Source organism: Pararge aegeria, chromosome 8, assembly GCF_905163445.1.
Source record: "Pararge aegeria chromosome 8, ilParAegt1.1, whole genome shotgun sequence".
In the NCBI taxonomy this organism is placed as follows: domain Eukaryota; kingdom Metazoa; phylum Arthropoda; class Insecta; order Lepidoptera; family Nymphalidae; genus Pararge; species Pararge aegeria.
This window is the reverse complement of record NC_053187.1, coordinates 12494988-12514778: the sequence shown is the minus strand read 5'-3', so window position 1 is coordinate 12514778 and position 19791 is coordinate 12494988. Positions and strand designations below refer to the sequence as shown.

The window sequence follows — 19791 nt, the reverse complement described above, 5'->3', positions numbered from 1 at the left end:
TATAGAAAAGTCCTATTATAGTATAAAGGACTACGTCAACGATAAAAAAGCTTGGGTGTAAATTATTGCTCTAACCAGGTTGCTCTTCTAATAATTTAAAATGACATTGTGAGATGGCGATAACAAAAAAAAAAAAAAAAAAAAAAAAAAAAAAACACCCGGCTAAGTTTGTTGTGGGCTTCTTCTTAGACCGGGGCGCGTTTGGAACCCTCGTAGCTTTAGTTTTAAGTTTGCGAATGTGGTTATCGCCATCATCTCACTACCGTGTAATTCTTATGTACGCATCAAAAGTGCCACCTGTGGGCCTACTTGAATAAAGATATTTTTGACTTTGACTTTGACTTCTAAGGTATTGAAAATTTAGTTTTAAGGACGTCGAAATGTTTCAACAGCAAGAATAGGGTAGACATTTTTTCATTACAATACCTAAAACTGACATAATGGAATGTGGAACAGAATCAATCGACAAAATGATCACTGTTGCGAAAAAAAATGCCAATAAGACAATTTATTGACTGAGACAAAACGATATATTATTTTCATATAACTTAATTATCTATTATCAGAAATTTTACAATAAAATCTTTTATTTGATATCTATTAAGATAAATAAGTTTAGCTATCTTTGAATGTTTAGTGGAGCTCCAAATTTATGTTTTGTGCCCTTAATGTAATTTATGATGTAATGCCCACTTTAAACTTACATGATGTCTTTGTAATACACCTATTTAGTTACAACTAGCTTAGTATTGAGCGTGAATTTTAAATATAGTTTAATCATGTAATATTGCATTCTTGAATTTGCTCTGTTGTTCGATGGCAATTCTTTAAGTGGCTTATGATGTAAGTGATGAAAATCATTTGCGTTATCTATATCTTTCCTTCAACAAATACAAAAGATTTCTTCTGCGCAGTGTACTAATTTGCCGTTTACCGTAGTAGATATAAAGTAGCCTAGGCTCTAGGCGAACTGTATTGAGCCATTCTCGTGTTTTTGTGATACATGCACGGCAATTGATTAGTATTTGTTCATAAAACAGACAGTCACTTCAATTTCATTTATTTGTACAAATGGTCACCCTAAGATCGTCTAGTGGCAAAGTTTTTACTATTCGTCCCGTCGTATTGTCGGTACATTAAACGTTTATGCTCCCAGTTTCAGTATGAAATTTAAAACTGTTTCGAAACAATTGCGATAACACTGGATTGCGAACTGCGTTTGACAGACGTCTGAAGTTTATTGCCTTAACCTTTTCATAGTGCGGACTAGTTTTGTAATTGAATAGTTTATTGGTCTTTGTTAAACTTTTAATTGTTGAATTAACGGTGCAATAAATATCACACTACATTCCATTTGTATGTGTTATCACGTCACAAATGATTATAAATTGAGAAATTACTGCTGTTACTTTTTATTGTTGAACAATATCAAAAGTATGAAGTTATTAGTATTTACATACAAACGATAATAAATATATTAAATCGTTGTCATGCAAGAAAAAGTGTCAGGCAAGAGGAGGCTTGGCCGCAGAAGAATATTTCGAAAACTAATAAACGTAAACTAACTAATAAATTTATAGCGGCGGTTTCCAAGGAAGAAATTTCTCTAGTAATTTCCAATCTTCTCTCAGAGATGGCTAGCTAAAAAGAAGAACCATAATTTAGAAAAATGTATCAATAACTAAAAAAACTTTTGTCACTTATGTAGAAGTCGGACGATCGGTAATTCTATTGTTTTTTATGCTGTCCAGTTTATATAATCTTTGTATTATTACAGCATATTTATTGCCTTATACAGTTACTTACAGGACAAGGTACTAACCGGTAGTCTTGTTACATGACCCCGTGATTTTATCATCTTAAATTTTGTATCGTTACGTTGCCACCATATAAAATTAAGTTGAGAGGCGGCGGTGTTTCAAGCCAGATTATCAATTATATGATATGATACTACTAAGAAGTGAGGCTGATTTAAACCCTATGTACGCTGTTTCAAAAACGAAGTTACAACTGATTCAAACTTTGGTATTATACTACTAAATACCCGTCTGGGTATAATACAGGGAGAGAGGGCAGAGCACTATCAATTTCCGGCCTTTCAGAGCCATTTTGATTTATGTTTGTGATCAGTTTTTACCCAACACATATGGCCAAATACTAGTATTTGTTGGAGGCGTTCTAACTGATAAACAAATGAACCGCAATAAAAATCTTTTTTTTCTTTCTAAAATCGATCAACTTCAAAATACGCATTCTTGTGTACGCATCAAAAGTGCCACCTGTGGGCCTACTTGAATAAAGATATTTTTGACTTTGACTTTGACTTTAATACACATGTGTTTCAGAAAGTTATTGTTAAAGTATAAGTTAAGGTTATAAATAAATAATAATAAATATACTATGACACACATCGCCATCTAGCCCCAAAGTAAGCGTAGCTTGTGATATGGGTGCTAAGATGACTGATGAATATTTTTTTTTATGAATAATATACATAAATAGTTAAATACTTACAATATACATATAAACACCCAGACACTGAAACAAAATCCTGTTCATCACACAAACATTTTCGTTGTGTGTGGGAATGGTGGGAATCGAACCTACGGCCTTGGGACTCAGAAAGCGAGGCCGCTATCCACTGCGCCAATCGGCCGACAATCGGTTATCAAATTAGGCACGGGGTTTCTTGGGAGCTTAATTTCCAGCCATCCTCTAGAACGAATATTGAGAGCTCAACGTCCATCTATCCTTCGAAATATGAAACTCATACCCGCATACCCGTAAACAGCATACCTTTAACACATTTAGGGTGTTCACAACACAATGGTGTAAAGCAGAGTTCATCTGCTCTTAAATCAAATTAATTTGTATGCATGTATGCAAATAAACAAAGCTACTAGCAACAAGTGTAACATATTATCCACATGGAACGAATAAGAAAACAAGAAAAACAAATACACACTTTCGAAAACAGTGGTAACGTCCAGGTGCTGGCAGCACTCGCAACCATACGTTGATAAATGCTTAGTCCGTGACGCGGCAAATGCAACTAGCGAAACCAAAGTTCTGCCAAGACAGATGGGGACCAGTCGCAAGGTGATTGCAATTAGGGGTAAAAGTGCTATGAATTGGTAGATATATTACTTTTGTCGTAGGTACCAAAATAATAGAATGTGGTATACATAAGATTTAAAACTTTACTTTACTGTATGTAGCAAAAATAAAGGCTAGACTAATTTAATGTATTTATTATTTTGCTACAGTGGTATGTTTAAAAAAAGGAAATTATAAAAACCTCAACGGAACAGCCATAAATAGAAAAAAATCGAAATTGGTTATTTTGTTTGGCGATGTTAACTTCAAAAACAATAAAATAAATTTTTGTAAACTAAGAAGTTCACCGGGTCGTCTAGTTTTTAACGATATATATCTTTAATGTTATTTTTAAATTTGAATATCAAAATATGTGAACAAGTGGGTTAGACTTAACCATATTTAGGTTACCGCCTACCTTAATATGGTTAAGTCTTAATGAGAACTCAAACTTAATATAATAGTCATACATATAGTCCAAGATAAACCACATTTATCAATATCTAATGGTAAAACATTACACCAACAAACAAGAATAGTATGGCTGAAATCTTTTCCTTTCCTTCGTGTATATTTATAAACTTACCTCCACTGGACCACCCGTTTCCACATCAGGATAACTAGCTCGTTCATCACAAACGTAATGAAACCTTGATAAAAAATCACTCAAATTAAATATCATCATTTTACGAAACTTAACACAAAAGTATTCAAAAGATAAAACAAAACTTGAAAGTGTAACGTTCAAAAGAATTGCATTTAAAAGTAATTAAGACACCTTAGTTTAAAACGGTAACGAAAAGAACACTGGCATTTGACAAGTGCACTTTTAAGACCTACCCGCACCTTGTACAATTTTATTTGCACAAAATGTATTTAGAAACTAAAGAACGGCTGATTCTATTTGTTGTAAAACAAAAACTGTGCAGACAAAATAAAAACAAATGAATGATGTCATTTAAGTGTAACTTGTATGTTTTTAATTTAAGAACATGTCAGATAAGTGCACTGACAACATTTTAAGGAGGTATTATATTTTAACAGAGTTATTCTATTATTACTCATTTTAAATGCAAAAAGAGGTTCTGTATTTTTTTTGCATTTTTTTGTATGTATTCTATGTGTGCCAACTGTGTACTTAGTACTTCGTTAATTTTTAAAGGTATTTATTTAAATTTCTTTTTTGATTATTAGTATCTCACGACGTGTATGAGCTACGATTGATGGTCAGCCCATTCTTCAGCGACCCTAAGAAGATTACTATTAAAGATCATTAAAACAGTTTTAAAGCTTGAATAAAAATAGATAATAGTGAATCACAAAATATGCTATGTACAATCGGTCAGGCGACGTAAACTGTAGTCGGATATCATTCTTGGGAGTCTTGATATTATACAATACTCACAGTCTTTCAGTTCACTGAAGCGGAGGTGTTCGACACGATTCAATATTTTAAATCTAGTGATCTCATCTCATTTTTGAACACGAGTTTGTTCAAGCCCGAACTATTTATACCTTAAAAATATCATTTCTTATGAGGGAGGCGCTGGCTCTTATTGAATATACTTTTACTCAACACATGTACAAAATGAAACTTGATTTCGAAGCGACGTTGTTAAATAGTTAAATAAACAGTTAATTAGTTTAAGAACGCAGTAGATATGTCGGATATGTCGGATTCGATCCCCACCGGGGTAAATTTGGGAATTTTAATTTCAAAATTTTCTCTGTTCTGGTCCAGTGGGAGGCTTTGGCTTTCGTTAATTCACACCCTACCCACAAAGACGTGCGACCAAGCGATTTAGAATTCCGGTACGATTATTAGGCGTAGATAAAGATTAGGGGACTGGTTTTTTAGAACTGCTATACCCCTAACAGCCGGCCACCATCTTGAGTGCATCATTAGGTGTGATTGCAGTCAAGAGCTAACATAATTAGTAGAAAATTAAAAAAAAATGCAATACGCGGGTAAAACAATTAATTCTACAATTAAGTTCTAATTCAGCTTTCCATTAGCTTTATTCCATCTTTTTAAAAGTTTGTAAATTTTAATTTAAACCGAAAACGTTAGGCAATTATTTTAAACGTTCGTTATCGTTAAAGTTACTTTAATACAATAGTTTCGTGTATCAATTGGTGGACCAAAGTTGTCAGGAATTTGTCTTTTAGTCTAGTTCAGTCTCTACAGTATGTAAACGTCAGTATTAATACGACTACGTTAAAATAAATTGCTGAAACTCACCCGTACGTCTAGCGCAATCAGATTCGAGCGTCAATTATTATAACCGTACATAGTCGTAGTTCACACGCGGCAAGATTAGATTCTGATGTCGGACGCGTCACTCCGCTAATGAACGTCGGCACGTGCGTTGCAGTTTGACTTCTGGCACCTACGCTACGTGTAGAGTTATGCATTCCTAGTCATAGTATACGGGAGAATTTCCCCCGTTTTGTCGTTAATCCAGCTGTTATTTCCAATGCGTAAGGAAAAATGAAGTCATAAGAACAACAAAATAAAGTTTTTTTAATTATTATTCATTATTACACAATATATTAGTACTTAACTGCAAGTTCACCTGAGTGTTAAGTGATAGTTTGGGGTATGATAGTTGTATTAAACTCAGTATATGTTTAATATGTCTACCAAATAAACTTATCGCTTCCTACAAGGCATCGTGTTAGAACGGTTACATTTTTTTTGTCGGTCATCATGTCATGAGTCATGGTCGGAGCCTTTCATTTGCATGCTAAATAACTGAGTACGCATCAGTAAGATTTTTATGTATATAGCTGAATTTAATACAGAAAATAATATTAAGTTATGATGAGGTATGTCCAGAATTTGTATTTTTCTGTAGTTCGTTTTGGAAAGAACTGTGACAGACATACGTTGGTTTTAGGGCACAGATTTACATCGTATTTTCTGTTTATTTTACGTTTGTCTGGATGTCTATCTGTATATTATAAGTATTTATGTGTATTATATTCAAAAAAATACATCAGTTATCTTAGTACCCAAAACAACTTGCTTGACGCTTACTTTGAGGCTAGATGGCGATGTGTATTGTCGTAGTATATTTATTTCCTATTTAAATAGTACTTTTAAAGTTAAACTATGAGGTACGGAAACCTGAAAGTATTAGTGAAATACCCTTTTAATTTTGTAAGCCGGTAATTAATGAGATGTTATTACAGATAGTGAGGAGATAAACAGCGGTACCTACTCGGAATAGGGTCAAGTTTATATCGCAGTACAAACACACCCGTGTCGGGATGTTCTGATGTCCCTCAAATTGTTTTAGGAAGGAAACGGTTCCTGATATTAATAATGCTAAGGCTCAAAGATATTTCCGACTATAATTAACAAACATAATCATTAACATTATAATAATGAGATACCCAAAATATACATTAATATTAAACTCAAGAATAAAACCACATTGACCTTAAAAAGTGAACTTTTTTGATTGTGTACCTATTAATTCGAGAATTCTTTTTCATAAAAGTCACTTCTACGTATACGTATAACATGTTTCTCATTGTTCCATAAACCTGCACTAGAATATAAATAAAATTTGTAAGAAAATCTATATTTTAAATAATTGAAAATTTACTGCTCGACTTATATTCTCAAGATATAAGGAGTACCTACAAGATGGGAGATTTTTTAAAATTTATTTACAGGGGACGAAGTTATCAAAGACATAACCTAAGTAAAAAGAGTCAATTTAGAAATTTCTTAAGCAATACTACTTCAGAAACTTGTAAGAAAGATGCTTTACTTAAAGCGGGAAAACCTTTTACATAATAATATCACCCATTCCCTAAATGTTTGTTAGCAAAGCTTTACGATTACTACTTTTATGTTGTGCTACGAGGGTATTAGAGTATGGAGCCATAAAATCGACAACGGTAACCGTAAATATCTCACTACCGGATAGGACGCTGTTTTAACAACTTGCATACAATGTTCATTTTGAACGTGTAAATTTTACATAGTCTATAGCCATAATAACATGACAAAAATGTTGTAAGTATTATATTTTATACTTAAAATGATATAAAATAAGTAGCTTGTTTTTAATTTCTTGTATCCATTTCCCTGTCCATCGATAACCTAATAGTTTTGGTTGGCATGTTGCTCGAATGCTGCGAGTGGATCAAGGGGTCCTAAGTTATATTCCCGGATCGGTACTAAGCTGACTTGAATATTTTTTTATAAATAGTATACATAAATACTTATAATATACAGATAAACATCCAGACTGAAAAACTTTCATGTTCATCACAGAAACATTTTCCAGTCGTGGGAATCGAACCCACGGCGTTGGACTCAGAAAGCAGGATCGCTTCAAACTGCGCCAATCGGCCGTCATAAAAAACAAGCGATGTAGGGGTAGAAGAACAGAGCTAGTTTAGTACAACACAGTGCTTTCTTTATCTGCTATTGGAATTAAAATATCTTCACATTATGATAAATGTATCACAATAGAATTTATTGTCATAGAAAAGTAAAGATGTGTTGAGTAGTAATGTATTAACCATCACTCAACATAACTAAAACATCATTAAGCAAGCTTGTTTCTTAGCTCACGATTGAATTTAACTATTCATGGGCAGATGAATAAGTGATAGGTATGGTTGGGGACGCCGTTCGATCCAGATCCGATTTCAATGATCAAAATAAGTTTCTGTGATAACGTGTAACTTTTTGTTGTGTGAAGTAGTACGATATTTATTTGGTTAATATAGTTTCTGAATCTACTTCTAGAAAAGTATAGTTCATTTTTATTGCAATATTTTCATAAAAGTAATTCATTGCCATAATATGTGTTCACTCGACTTAGTTTACTTTAAATGATTTTTTTATATCCCCAGGATCATAAAATTAAAAAATTTAAGTCAAATGCAAATGCAAGAAAAATTTCTTTGCATAATATTAAAACACTAATATTTATGACTAAAATTGCAGACGTCAGAATTATAACAAAGAACAGAAATAATAATTATAACAGAAATAACAAAGCAAGAGAAGGGGTGTTCAAATATTCGTTTCTTTCGTAATCAAAGTGCTGCGTTTGGTAGATAAGAATTCCCAACGCGCTTCAACGGTGTAAGCTACAAATATGTCTGTAGGGCGAACAGAATTATGTATTTTACCCATCTACTTCTCAAATAAGCTCCGTAAAGGAAGAAACAACGACAAGCGAAACAGTATCTGGCAATTTCACCTTGAATGTTCTAACGTAGAATGTACAAAGTTGCTCATGACCCGAATATATACCTTTGCAATAAGTACGCTTTCTCACAAAATAAACGACCAAAAACTCATACGGGAAAGAGATAAGTGAAGTCATAAGATTGTAAATCACAAATATATTCAGTTGCTTTAAGTCGTATATAAATAAAAATTATGTCTACGTGGATTATTAAAAGCATCGTCGTCGGCGTGATATTTCAATGGGAAATCCTTAAAGCCTGTAGATTAAATATAGAAAGTTTTTTTTTTTTTATTTTTGCTTAGCGTTTCACGGTTGATATAAGTGGATTGCTAAAGTTTGGGGGATGAGCATAAAATGTTCGAGTTGGAGAAAAGAAAAATCAGTGTGAAGAGTGTCGCAATAAACGGAAGTGTATTTTCATTACCTGCTGTAAAAACTCTTGTTGTTACAATGTTGTTTTGTCTATCGTAAAAAGTAATATATAGAATATAGGTTACGTACCAAACTACGCTATTGGTAACCATTGTTCTCATTTAATATACTGGGAAAAGAATACATTAACTAACTATTAATTTACCGTCGCTAAACCAGTTAATACCATAAACTATAAATTAGAGTCTAACTTATTTTCATGCCGCGGAGACCGGGTCCACTAACTTTTAGCTGCTGCTTTGATATTGAGTTTCAGTTAACAGGGTCTTGTTAAAATTCAACGTCTATAATAAATTGTTACGTTTGTTATTTACTGAAAATGCTGCATTCTGATCCAAATGTTACCCAACCCAGGTATTTTCACCCCCGAGGTAAAAAAACGATTATATATTAGACCTGATGCTGTAACCAGGAAAGTCAGTAAACTAAATCTCCAACATAATCCAGCGAATGACTTGAGAATGAGTGTAATGAATATTTTGTATTGATGATATATTTTACAAACAGTGGTTTGATGAATCATGAAGAAAAACAAAAGTTATTTCAGATTGTTTATGTCACGTTTTAATATTCATTAATGTACAGAATATAACATAGCTGAGAGAAAAAAACTTGGTAAAGCAGAGAAGCTCATATACCATTAAAATAATTGGACGCAACTAAAGCAGCTTGAACATTGTAATAACTCTATTATCAGGCACTGAAGCGCCATATATAGCAGCGCACCCTCATTATTTCATTACAAATCACGTATTATCCTACCAAAATACGAGTTCACTCTCTAAAACTCATTTTGCGGAACGAGCCCCCTGATCGTTAATTTGCGATAGTGGCTACAATGAGCTACAATGATAGCGGTGAATGGCTGGGACGAATATTGAAGGGTAGCTATCTATCTTTATCTAAACTTATAAAAATTGTGCAAGGAAAACGTTTTTTTACTTACTTAAAGACCTTATATTATTCATACTAACATCATAATGACTCGCTTGTGGGAAAATGTTTGTGTAAGGAACATAAGTGTTTTCCAGTGTCTGGGTGTTTATCTGTATATTATAAGTATTTACTAATAAAAATATTCATCAGTCAACTTAGTACCCATAACACAAGCTACGCTTACTTTGCGGCTAGACGGCGATGTGTGTGTTGTCTTGTATATTTATTTATTATTTATAATTTATCTTTTTACTTGTTTGTGTAACAGTGATTTCCAAAAGTGGATGAATAATTAAACTTTTGATAATTAATATTTAATTAAATAATTAGGGAATAGTTTTCAAGAAATAATTAATATATATTTAATTCATAGCCAATTTTCATGATATTATACCGGTGGGTATTTAGATAATTATTACTATTTTCGATACACTGTATCTTGTCTTGTATAAGACTCAAACGATGCAAAGATACGTCTGGGTGTGTTTGTGATTATCGTTATCACTTGTTTATTTATATGTTTCTAATGCCCACAGATATACTTACTTATAATACCTATAGAGATATATTGCATCCTAAAGACGGACGAACTAGGATACTTTTCATCCTGCTTTGTAATCATTTTAAGTTAAATAAAAAATACTAAAGCAACGTTGCCCAGTGTTTTATCGAGGTTGCACGAACTCGTAAGTCAGGAATCGGAATGAAAAGAACGGAATACTTTTGCGCGTACACACTTACGAACTCGCGCAAAATTTCTTTTTGTCGTTTTATCTTATTAAGATATATTTATCTATATATATTTAAAAGATATAGTGTGTGGGTATGTTCCGTATAGGCTCCGAAACGGCTGGACCGATTTCAATGAAACTTTCAGGGAATCTCCGGATTGACCTGGCGAGTAATCCTGTAAAGTTTGGTGACGATCAGAGCACTCCTATTTTTGAACTGTCAAACTGTAAAATTCAGCTTTTATTTACTATGATGATATTCTATTGTTGGTAGATCATTGTCTACATGGGTGTAGACAATGATCTTCACCCGCTCGAGAAGAGAATAGAAGAGAATACGGAGAGAAATAAATGATTTAATATATTATGAGACTTAAATTAAAAAATTAATGATGTAAGTTTATTGTTTAAATTAAATAAAGCTAAACCTAGCCCGGCGAAACGGGCTCGGTACGCTAGTATTTTATAAAGAGTCTCCATAATATTTCGTTTAGCCTTTTACAAATTACTTTTGGACAACGTAACCGACTCGTAAACAAAAATAACTGGTATAATGACACAAATTCAATACAATATAATAGCGTTGTTTGCAATTTCTTAGAATCGTCGACTCATGGTAGGGTCTGAAGCGAATGGATATTATCTATTCATCGGGGACCCTCGCCAGTGCGACCTTTAATAGAACCAATTCAAGGAAAATACATAGAAATCACAATATGAACATTAACCTCCTGCTTCAGATCTTTTGTAACGAAACTTTTGTATATTGAAAATCTACTGAATATTTTTAACAAAAGCCTTTAAGATAAATTACTTATTCATGACACATTTGCATTTTTCCTTTTGTGAGCATGTTTTTGTACCCCGCACCTGTAAATGAATGCAACGCAAAATTTATCGCGCCTTTGATAGATTTCATACAAGCTGTTTTGCATTGTGTTATGGTTCAAGCGTCAATTTAAATAGATAAAACGAAGTAAAATAATGAACAGACTGGTGTGGCGTCCATAAAATACGATTTTATCATGCCGCTGGGAGGGACACGTTTTCGAATATCGTAATAAAAAAGTCACAGATGTCAAATTTATGAGGTTGGACCATTGTAAAGAGATTAAAAGATTTACTACGGATGGGGTCGCTACGGTGCTACAATCCTATGGTGCTACGCGGTTACGTTGCTACGACACAAATTGGGCTGGGTTTCACAAGTTCAAAAGATTTTTTCATGAGAGTTTTTCGCGGAGTACTATAGCAAATTAGGCTTAATTTTCATAGTAAGTTCAAAAGCGTCGTAATCCGTTTACCTTAGCCACATCCAGTGCCCCTAACGTGCGTACTACGAAAAATTTATAGGAGATAATTATGTCTTTAACTTTCCTGTCCTATTTGTATGAGATATGATGCGATAACGGGTAGACATTATTACGTCGTGGCGTGCATTTTAGTCCCGCAAGACGTTGCTTATATCAGATATGACTTACTCGAACACCATACAAACAGCTTACCTGGAAAAAAAGAAAAAAATGGTTACTTTCAAACACAACTTAGCATTTTCAATGTAACTTACTTAAAGCCTACAAGCGGATCTCTTAAAGCGAATTTATTATTTTTGATACTCCGACGAATTTTATCGATGAAGATTTTAGTAAACTCAGTAAATTACTTTCTATTTTCTGAAATTAACATTCGACACAAAAAAAAAAGTATAAGTACTAACACATTAAGTATTAAACATCAACACTTTCAAACTATGTATTAATATAATAATAATGCAAAAATGTGCTACTTTAGCTCAACCACTGAACCGATCTTGATGCTTGACTCATACAAAGTTTGATGAATAGTATGATTTTTATTACGTGTAACAAACAGCTCTCACGGAATTAAAACATTACATGAGTTTAACATTAGTTATTTACAATTATTATATCTTGAGTGACACAGCGAAAACTACCAAACGTTATCAAGATAAAAGCGTGGAAACCGCAGCATTTTATAATTCACATTTACGTTGTAATAATCATGTAAAAGTTTCTTAAAGAATTATCTTCAGACGTTATATAAAATAACGTCGCTAAGTTACCAAATAAATCACGGTAAACGCAAACGCTGGAAAATAAATTATTTTCTTAATTCATCAAAATTAAAGGAACAGTTGACAAAGCGCGGTCTTTCATTAATTCCTGCCTCGGCTCGACTTTCATACTTCGGCATCGATTATCGAGTTAGCTCGCTTGATTTTTACCCGGCCTGAAAATTGTTTTTGAAGTCTAAAAATGAAACGAGTTTTTCTTATATAATAGGAAAAGTTACTCTTTTTTATTAAAAATTACTGTCTTCCTATTTCGCAACAATTGTATTTACAAACAAAATAAAACAAACATTTTGCTTGATTTGCTACAATCTGGGCCAACGGGGTATTTTTAATTTTTTATTAGGAATAAACACCACACAAATTCACCAGAATAATCAAGAATATGCCCTTTGTGCGTGCATAAAGTGCACATACTCCAGTGTCCGGCATAACGTGTTATGCCGGACACTGGAGTATCCTTAAGAGATGTTGGCTTCAATCGCAAATATTTATACTAATATTACTAACGCAAAAGGAATTTTGTTTGTTTGTTTTTTGTTTGTTACCTCGGTTTGAACCGTTCCTGAACATAGAAGAAACTTATTAAGTTTAAAGTATCATTACGGATTCATGGATTTCCACAATGTACGAGTAATAACTACTTCTATCGTAACACAATAAAATTTAACTCTTTTGCGTTACAGTTGCTTCATAATAAATAATAAACAAAACCTTTCTCGGTAAGCGAGAGCTACTTACGATTGCTCTAAAACATTACAGGGATCTTACTTCCATCGCTTAAAGGGTTATTTGAAAATTACAGTTTAATATTGCATACCTTGACGAACCTCAAATAAAGATTATATTTCTAAAACGAGTGAAAAATAAATATAACATCGTAAACATTGGCCTGCAATAAAGCTTTTCAGTAAAAGTTGTATTGTAGTATTCGTGTTACGATTTCATATGCACGTTACATTTGCGCACAACTTTTATATAAAGCAATATAAATATTCCCGTTAATACAACACGTAGCTCAACTCAATACAGTAAAACAAACTGTGGTAACAAAGCGTACAAAAAAGTTAAAGCAACCTATTTGCATTGCATCCATTTTAACCACGTTGCAATATGAGGGTTGTTGTCAGTCTGACCTCCTCCTCCTTTGTGGTCCTGCTTGGCGAAGTGGTATGTAAATGGAAGATTTCAGGCTGAATCCCCGGTAAAGGCAAATTTGGTAATTTTTAATTTCTTGATTGGATTTTCTCTGGTCTGGTCAAATTTTAATCTCTTTCATACATACTTACTAAACATAGTTTAGTATTCTTCTTCTTCTACCGATAACCGATAAAAAACTTACCTATAAACAAAGTTCTATAATAATTATCTGAAGTCTTTTGTCGGAGATATTTAATAGAATCCTAACAGATTACGACATGTGGAAGTTAACGTTCTTACTTCCTCATGTATATCTTTTGAAAAATGCAAAACACCTAGCCATTCGAAATAGAGTATTCAAAAACCACACGTACTTTTTTAAGTGATAAATCTCTGGCTAACCCTTTTACGGAAAACCAGGTAGGTAGCTTGTATAAGTAAACATAGACGTAAAAGCTGCTGGTTTTATCGTTCGGAAAATGCTAGTTTTTACAACTCTGGATTAAGGGAGCTTTGTTTAGTGTTCGCTTGCGCATTAGCGCAACCGGATTAGTTAATGGTCTGTTAAGGACTGAGAAATCGTTGTAACTAAGGGAAACGTACAGCTGGTTATATAATAATGCTTGACAAGCTATTAGATTAAACATCTAAGTTAAAGTATTTTTATGTATTGTAATAAACTAGATTGATTAAAATACTTTAGTTATATGTTTAAATCCTAAGCATATTAATGGGGAACATGCGGAGAACATATTATTTTCCTCAAAAAAAAGTCTGATCTGATGTCACTGATAACCGTTATCGTTAGCTTAACTCGTTTAACGTAGCAAGAGGGAAGACAACGTCACTTAAACTCCGGGCAAATACTTATTATTTCTTCATATAATACTAGCATTAATTGGACCCACCCGGAAATTGAACTCAGCATCTCGTGAAACGTAGTGATATATGCAAAACAATAGATAAACGGGGCAGTCAGTTAAAAATATAATGAGCTATGTACGTGAAAGCTCACCCTTTACAGCACATAAACAGTATTTCCGCGGCCGTAAAAGATTTATTTGTAAGCGGGTGTTCAGTACAAGTGCACATCGAGTTTTCAATTACACAAAGTGATGGCCGCAGGCTTGCGGCTGCACCGCGAAAAACGGCGCTGTGGTCAAGCATCCCGACCGATTGCACACCGCTCACACGACGTTAACGGTAAATGGAAAACAAACACAAATCTAATGAAAATAAGGTTTGTTTTCAAGTGCATCAGAGAAGGAAATCGGGTAACTGCTCTTCGAAAGGTTCAAGGAAAACTCGATCGCTTTTCTTGGGGAAGCTCTCAGTGGTTTATTGCGTTATTACCTGGACGTGTCTGCCGCGTCGGGACAGCCGCAATTCGGGAAGAAAGGAACGCTAGGTTGCGAGGGAAACAACTGTATAGAACCGACCTGAGAAAGGAACGAGAGTCCCAGTCCTCGTGTACGTAATTTTCTTTGATGGAAAACACTACACGATACTAGTTTACTTTTTATTTTCGTTCAATATAATATTGATAGAATTTTACACTACTTGGTATTTATTTCTTTTTCAAATTTTTGCTTAATATTTTGCACAGAATAAGCGAAAGATTACGATAAGATTTTGCTATAAATGAATTTTTAACAACATATATTATTATTTTCTGTATTGTAAGTAGTAAGAAAGAACTATGCGTACCCTACTGGGCTACAGTGGAAAAGAATAGTTTTGTAATGAGAAAACAAAGTCTTACTGCATTAAAAAAAAGTGAGAGTAAAGGTAAGTAAAATACATACGTGATTATTTATTGTATATTTGAATTTAGACGTCACGTCCCATGGATATTACTAGGATTTATATATGTGTATGAGGCTGCCCGGAAGAAAAATTGGCTACGGAATTGTATTATGTAACCTTTACGACAATCCCATAACCCAGAATACTATTCAATAAAATTGTTAGAAATCGCTAAAAGATTTGTCCCAATAATCGCCCGACAAAAATCGTAACTCGGACTTAGGGCCTATGAAATAAGAGTGGATGTCCATAAAATAAAATAATAACCGGTCAATAAAATCTTTCTATGCGGGTCCCGGGAAATATGTCAAATACGTCTGGTCGCGGAAATAAAAGAAAGTAGTGAGGGAGGCGAGGGCGTGAAGTGGTCTATCTTGGACGAAATTTGATCTCTGACAGGGCGAGATCGCGAACATCAATCGGGGTGTAATTGGAGGGGTTTAGTGTCGTCCAAATGATATCACCTGTCTTAAAAATATCTTGGATCGTTTTCCTTTGACAAATTTATTTGTAACTGCTGCCCGGCGATGCAATAAAATATTATGGGCCTATCGCGATTTATTGGAAAAGCGCTCTTGATTTATTGATAATACAATCGATCTGATTTTATTGGAATTTCTTTTTGTTTTAGGAAATACTACAAATATTTATTGAAATAATATAGGCAAGTAAATTTGGAGGCGGCAAGAATAATATTTTTTTTTTATTTTTTTTTTATTACACAAACTACTAAAATTATTATTCTTCGCATACTGAAACTCACATGAGTTTATTTGGACACTGCACATTCCTCTAAAATCTCATAAGTTTAAATATATACAATATCATATATTAACCATTAAAAAGCAATACAGTATACAGCAGGTAGTACACTAATAAATCCAGTGTAGGTAATTCTGAACAGGTATTATATATTATATGTAAAGAGCTTATTTGTCATTACTGTCCCATTGCTGGCTCCTACCTCTTCTTCCGTAGAAAGTAGCGATGTGGAGCTTAAACTCACCACCCTATTCTAATGCGGATAGTCGGGCCTAGACTGAGACTTTTATAACCGATAACCGCCGACATGAAAGAAAAGTAATGGCAAAATTCAGACCATTACTGAGTGTGTCCTTCCAGGTACGGATTTCACACAAAGGTGCTTTTCTGAAACAATCAAACGATTCGTGCTGTGTCAAAATGCAAATAGTCTTTTTTTTTGTGCCACGAATAATGTATGTAATAATTAAGACATATTTTCAATAACAGGGGGCTGAGTACCTATATAATGATTCAGCGAAATTTAAAATTAATAGCCCATTAATATAAAATTACTAAAGATTTTAGCAAAATATTATACAAGGCATTCATACGAAACGAAAAGGTAGGTCATTCAATTTCCTAACCTAGAAAAGCCTACCGTTATCGGAGATTGGATATAAGTATCCAATCGTCGATAAAGGTGGGCAGTTGTAATGACTTTAACGCCCAAGTGCTAAAACGTAATAGGTAATTGGTATGGGAGTCCACAGGAGCGTTTTTCTGTACATGAAACTTTTTTACCTTTTCTCTGTTTATTTATTTATCAGGAACGAAATACTTATATTGTTATTTCTCTATTTGGTTATATATATATGAGGAAACTATATGAGAACAGAATGTAAAGTAATCATCATATGACCTAATTACCGGCCCACTACAGGGCACAGGTCTCTTTCCGCAATACGAAAGGTTTAGGCCGTAGTCCACCACGCTGGCCAAGTGCGGATTGGTGGACTTCACACGCCTTTGAAAACACTATGGAGAACTCTCAGGTAGGCTTTAAATTGCTTAAAACGCAAATAACATTAAACGTTTGTGATGCGTGCAGAGCGAGTTAGGGGTTTAACTCTTCCCATAAAAGTAAAGTCAAATTTCTAACACTTTATTAACCACTAGGCTATCACCACTTGACATGTTTTTATACACAAGTGTGTTAAACACTAGCACACAAATGTAGCCCTCCATCCCCTTTTGCGTACATGTTTAAAATTATCCTAAATTACGTATTTCACTGAAGCGTATTTTTGCAACGTTTCACGTAACTATCATCTAAGCGATGCTTGTTAGACATTGTAAAACTATACTGTATTTTCTCAGGCATAGATAGTAATAGCTTTAAGCCGGGCAGAAATCAGACTTAACTAAGAATCAATGCATGTTGTGCTCCAGGCGAGTTCATAACAATTGAGCCGGGAAATTGCCGACTTGGACCGATCCGCGCAATAAGCCCCCGACTTCTCATTATGCAGATTGCCTTACGGTTCACATATGCATTCACTGAACATCTTGGAGAGCAAGTATTGTGGTACTGGAAGTGGTTTTCGGATGCATATAGTATTACAAGAATTCGGTAGGCCAATGCGGGTACGTGTATTGAATAGAAAATCAAGAAGCCAGAGTTATCATTCTTTATTTATTATTGAGTTTTTAATTTTGATTATATCTGGCTTAGACATATAGAATAGGTGTATTCGTCGTAATTATTTTATTGAAAATATCATTTAGTTTTAATTAGGTATATACTGTGTTAAAATTGTTCTTTTCCAATTTGGTGCGTTACATAAATATGTACGGACGAATATAATATATCGAAGGAATAGTGCTGTGGGCTTCCTACCACCGCTGTGAGAAATAGGCGTTACTTTTAGATTATACTTTAATATGAGATACCTTTTCGTCCCTAAAATAAGGTGAATAATTGAGAAACCAGAGCGTCTCCGATATAAAAATAATACTGAGAGCGAGAGTAGTAAGTTCCTAGCTCATATTACGTTACTTTATACTAACATTGTTTTTTTTAATATAGTAGAACACAGTACATTCTTTTCTTCAACAGAAAAAAAAAAATTCGAAATGGCGTATAATTTACCAAGATTTCATACCGAATTGAGATGGGTTTAATTTGTTATCTTTTTTTCAAATTAGTTTCAATAAAAATAAATAAAAAAATCTGCCGAACCTGCTCAAATACTTTAGTGCCACAAATACTCCGTTATTTGTCTAAACTACGTTTTTGCGGCGCTTACATTTGAGACTCTGAGCCCATGGTCTTTGTGCACAAAAATTGTAATTAATGTATTCCAAAAATTGATCTTGACGTCTGGTGACCCACGAGCTGGCGTTTATTTAGCCCTAAGTGTAGGTGTAATAGCGCCAGCATTTTGTACCATGCCCATAAGTGAACAATTAGATGGATTATATTTTTTGTAAATATCATTGTTACTTTGTAAATATTTTTATATTTGTAAAAATATTGTTCATAGAGGGATATTATAATAGGGAAAAGGAAAAGGGAAATAAAAAAAAAATAATAGTTATATAATAATTATCAAAATCAGCGTGTAATTTTTATTCCAATGCAAATGGTCTAAAAATGGTCTATCGACATTGTCATTGTTACATAAAAGTTTAGGGTAGTTTTATGCAAAAAAGAAAGTTTTTCTCCAAGATTTAATTGCCATCCGTTCCACCATCAAGGTTCGTAGAGTGCTCATGTATATCCAATTATGTGCACTATTTAAATGCATTTATGTTGTAACAATGTATTGAGAGCATACTCTGCTGGATAATCTACATAATTGGAAGTCGTCGTAGGATATTGCGTCCACGTGAGGCGGCCGAGCAATTTTCTGCGTCATTTCCGGTTGATCGTGCACTCGGCGAGCCGATTCGATGCGCATGCTTCTTTACGCTTAATTAATGGAAATGTGTTACTGTAAATAGATTGCTGCGAAATTGCATGTTAGCGAAAAACATATATATATTCTTTTAATGTTGCATGTGTTTTTTTTATTGTTTTATATTTTTATATAAACTTGACACCTGATTTGTATAGTAACACCAAGTTACACATACCTTGAACGATAGTAACATATTAAATATATAAATGCCTTGTTTTGAAACATGTTCAACTTTGCTGAATTTATAGAGTCACAAACATAACAGATCCACTTTCCAATTAATAATATTAAATAGTGTAGACGGAAGTATAAATATAGATGTTTTGTTGGAAAATAATCTTGTATTACGATGTTTTCGTTAAAGTGCAAACAGCCATTATTCCGTTGCTCTAAAATATAAAAGGAAGATCGAGAGAAATGTTGCTAAGCGTTACGATCGATGCATCGCTCATCCCATCTCATCACGCGATGTGCCGTGCAGTTTTTTTTTTCAGATGAAAGCCCCCATTTATAAACTGAATACCTTCAACGCACCACCGACTAAACAGTTTTTCTGCCGTGTGTAACGTCAGTCTATCGTGCATTTGTTTTTGTAGGATTATTAATGCCACGAGTAATTACGCTATGGTGGA

General features: G+C 33.7%; 1 protein-coding gene across 3 annotated transcripts in view; it reads right to left on the bottom strand.

Annotated features, from left to right (window-relative positions):
* Positions 1-19791, bottom strand: part of LOC120625649 (polypyrimidine tract-binding protein 1) — a 327046-nt gene that overhangs the window by 148575 nt on the left and 158680 nt on the right. For 2 of the 3 annotated variants that reach the window (XM_039892747.1, XM_039892748.1), the window contains exon 1: positions 3683-3893. The exons of the other annotated variant lie outside the window; for it this stretch is intronic. In XM_039892747.1, the coding sequence (XP_039748681.1) occupies positions 3683-3781 (99 nt within the window). In that variant the 5' untranslated portion in view covers positions 3782-3893. Of the gene's footprint in view, positions 1-3682; positions 3894-19791 lie in introns of those variants that run through there. 3 annotated transcript variants of the gene reach the window in all.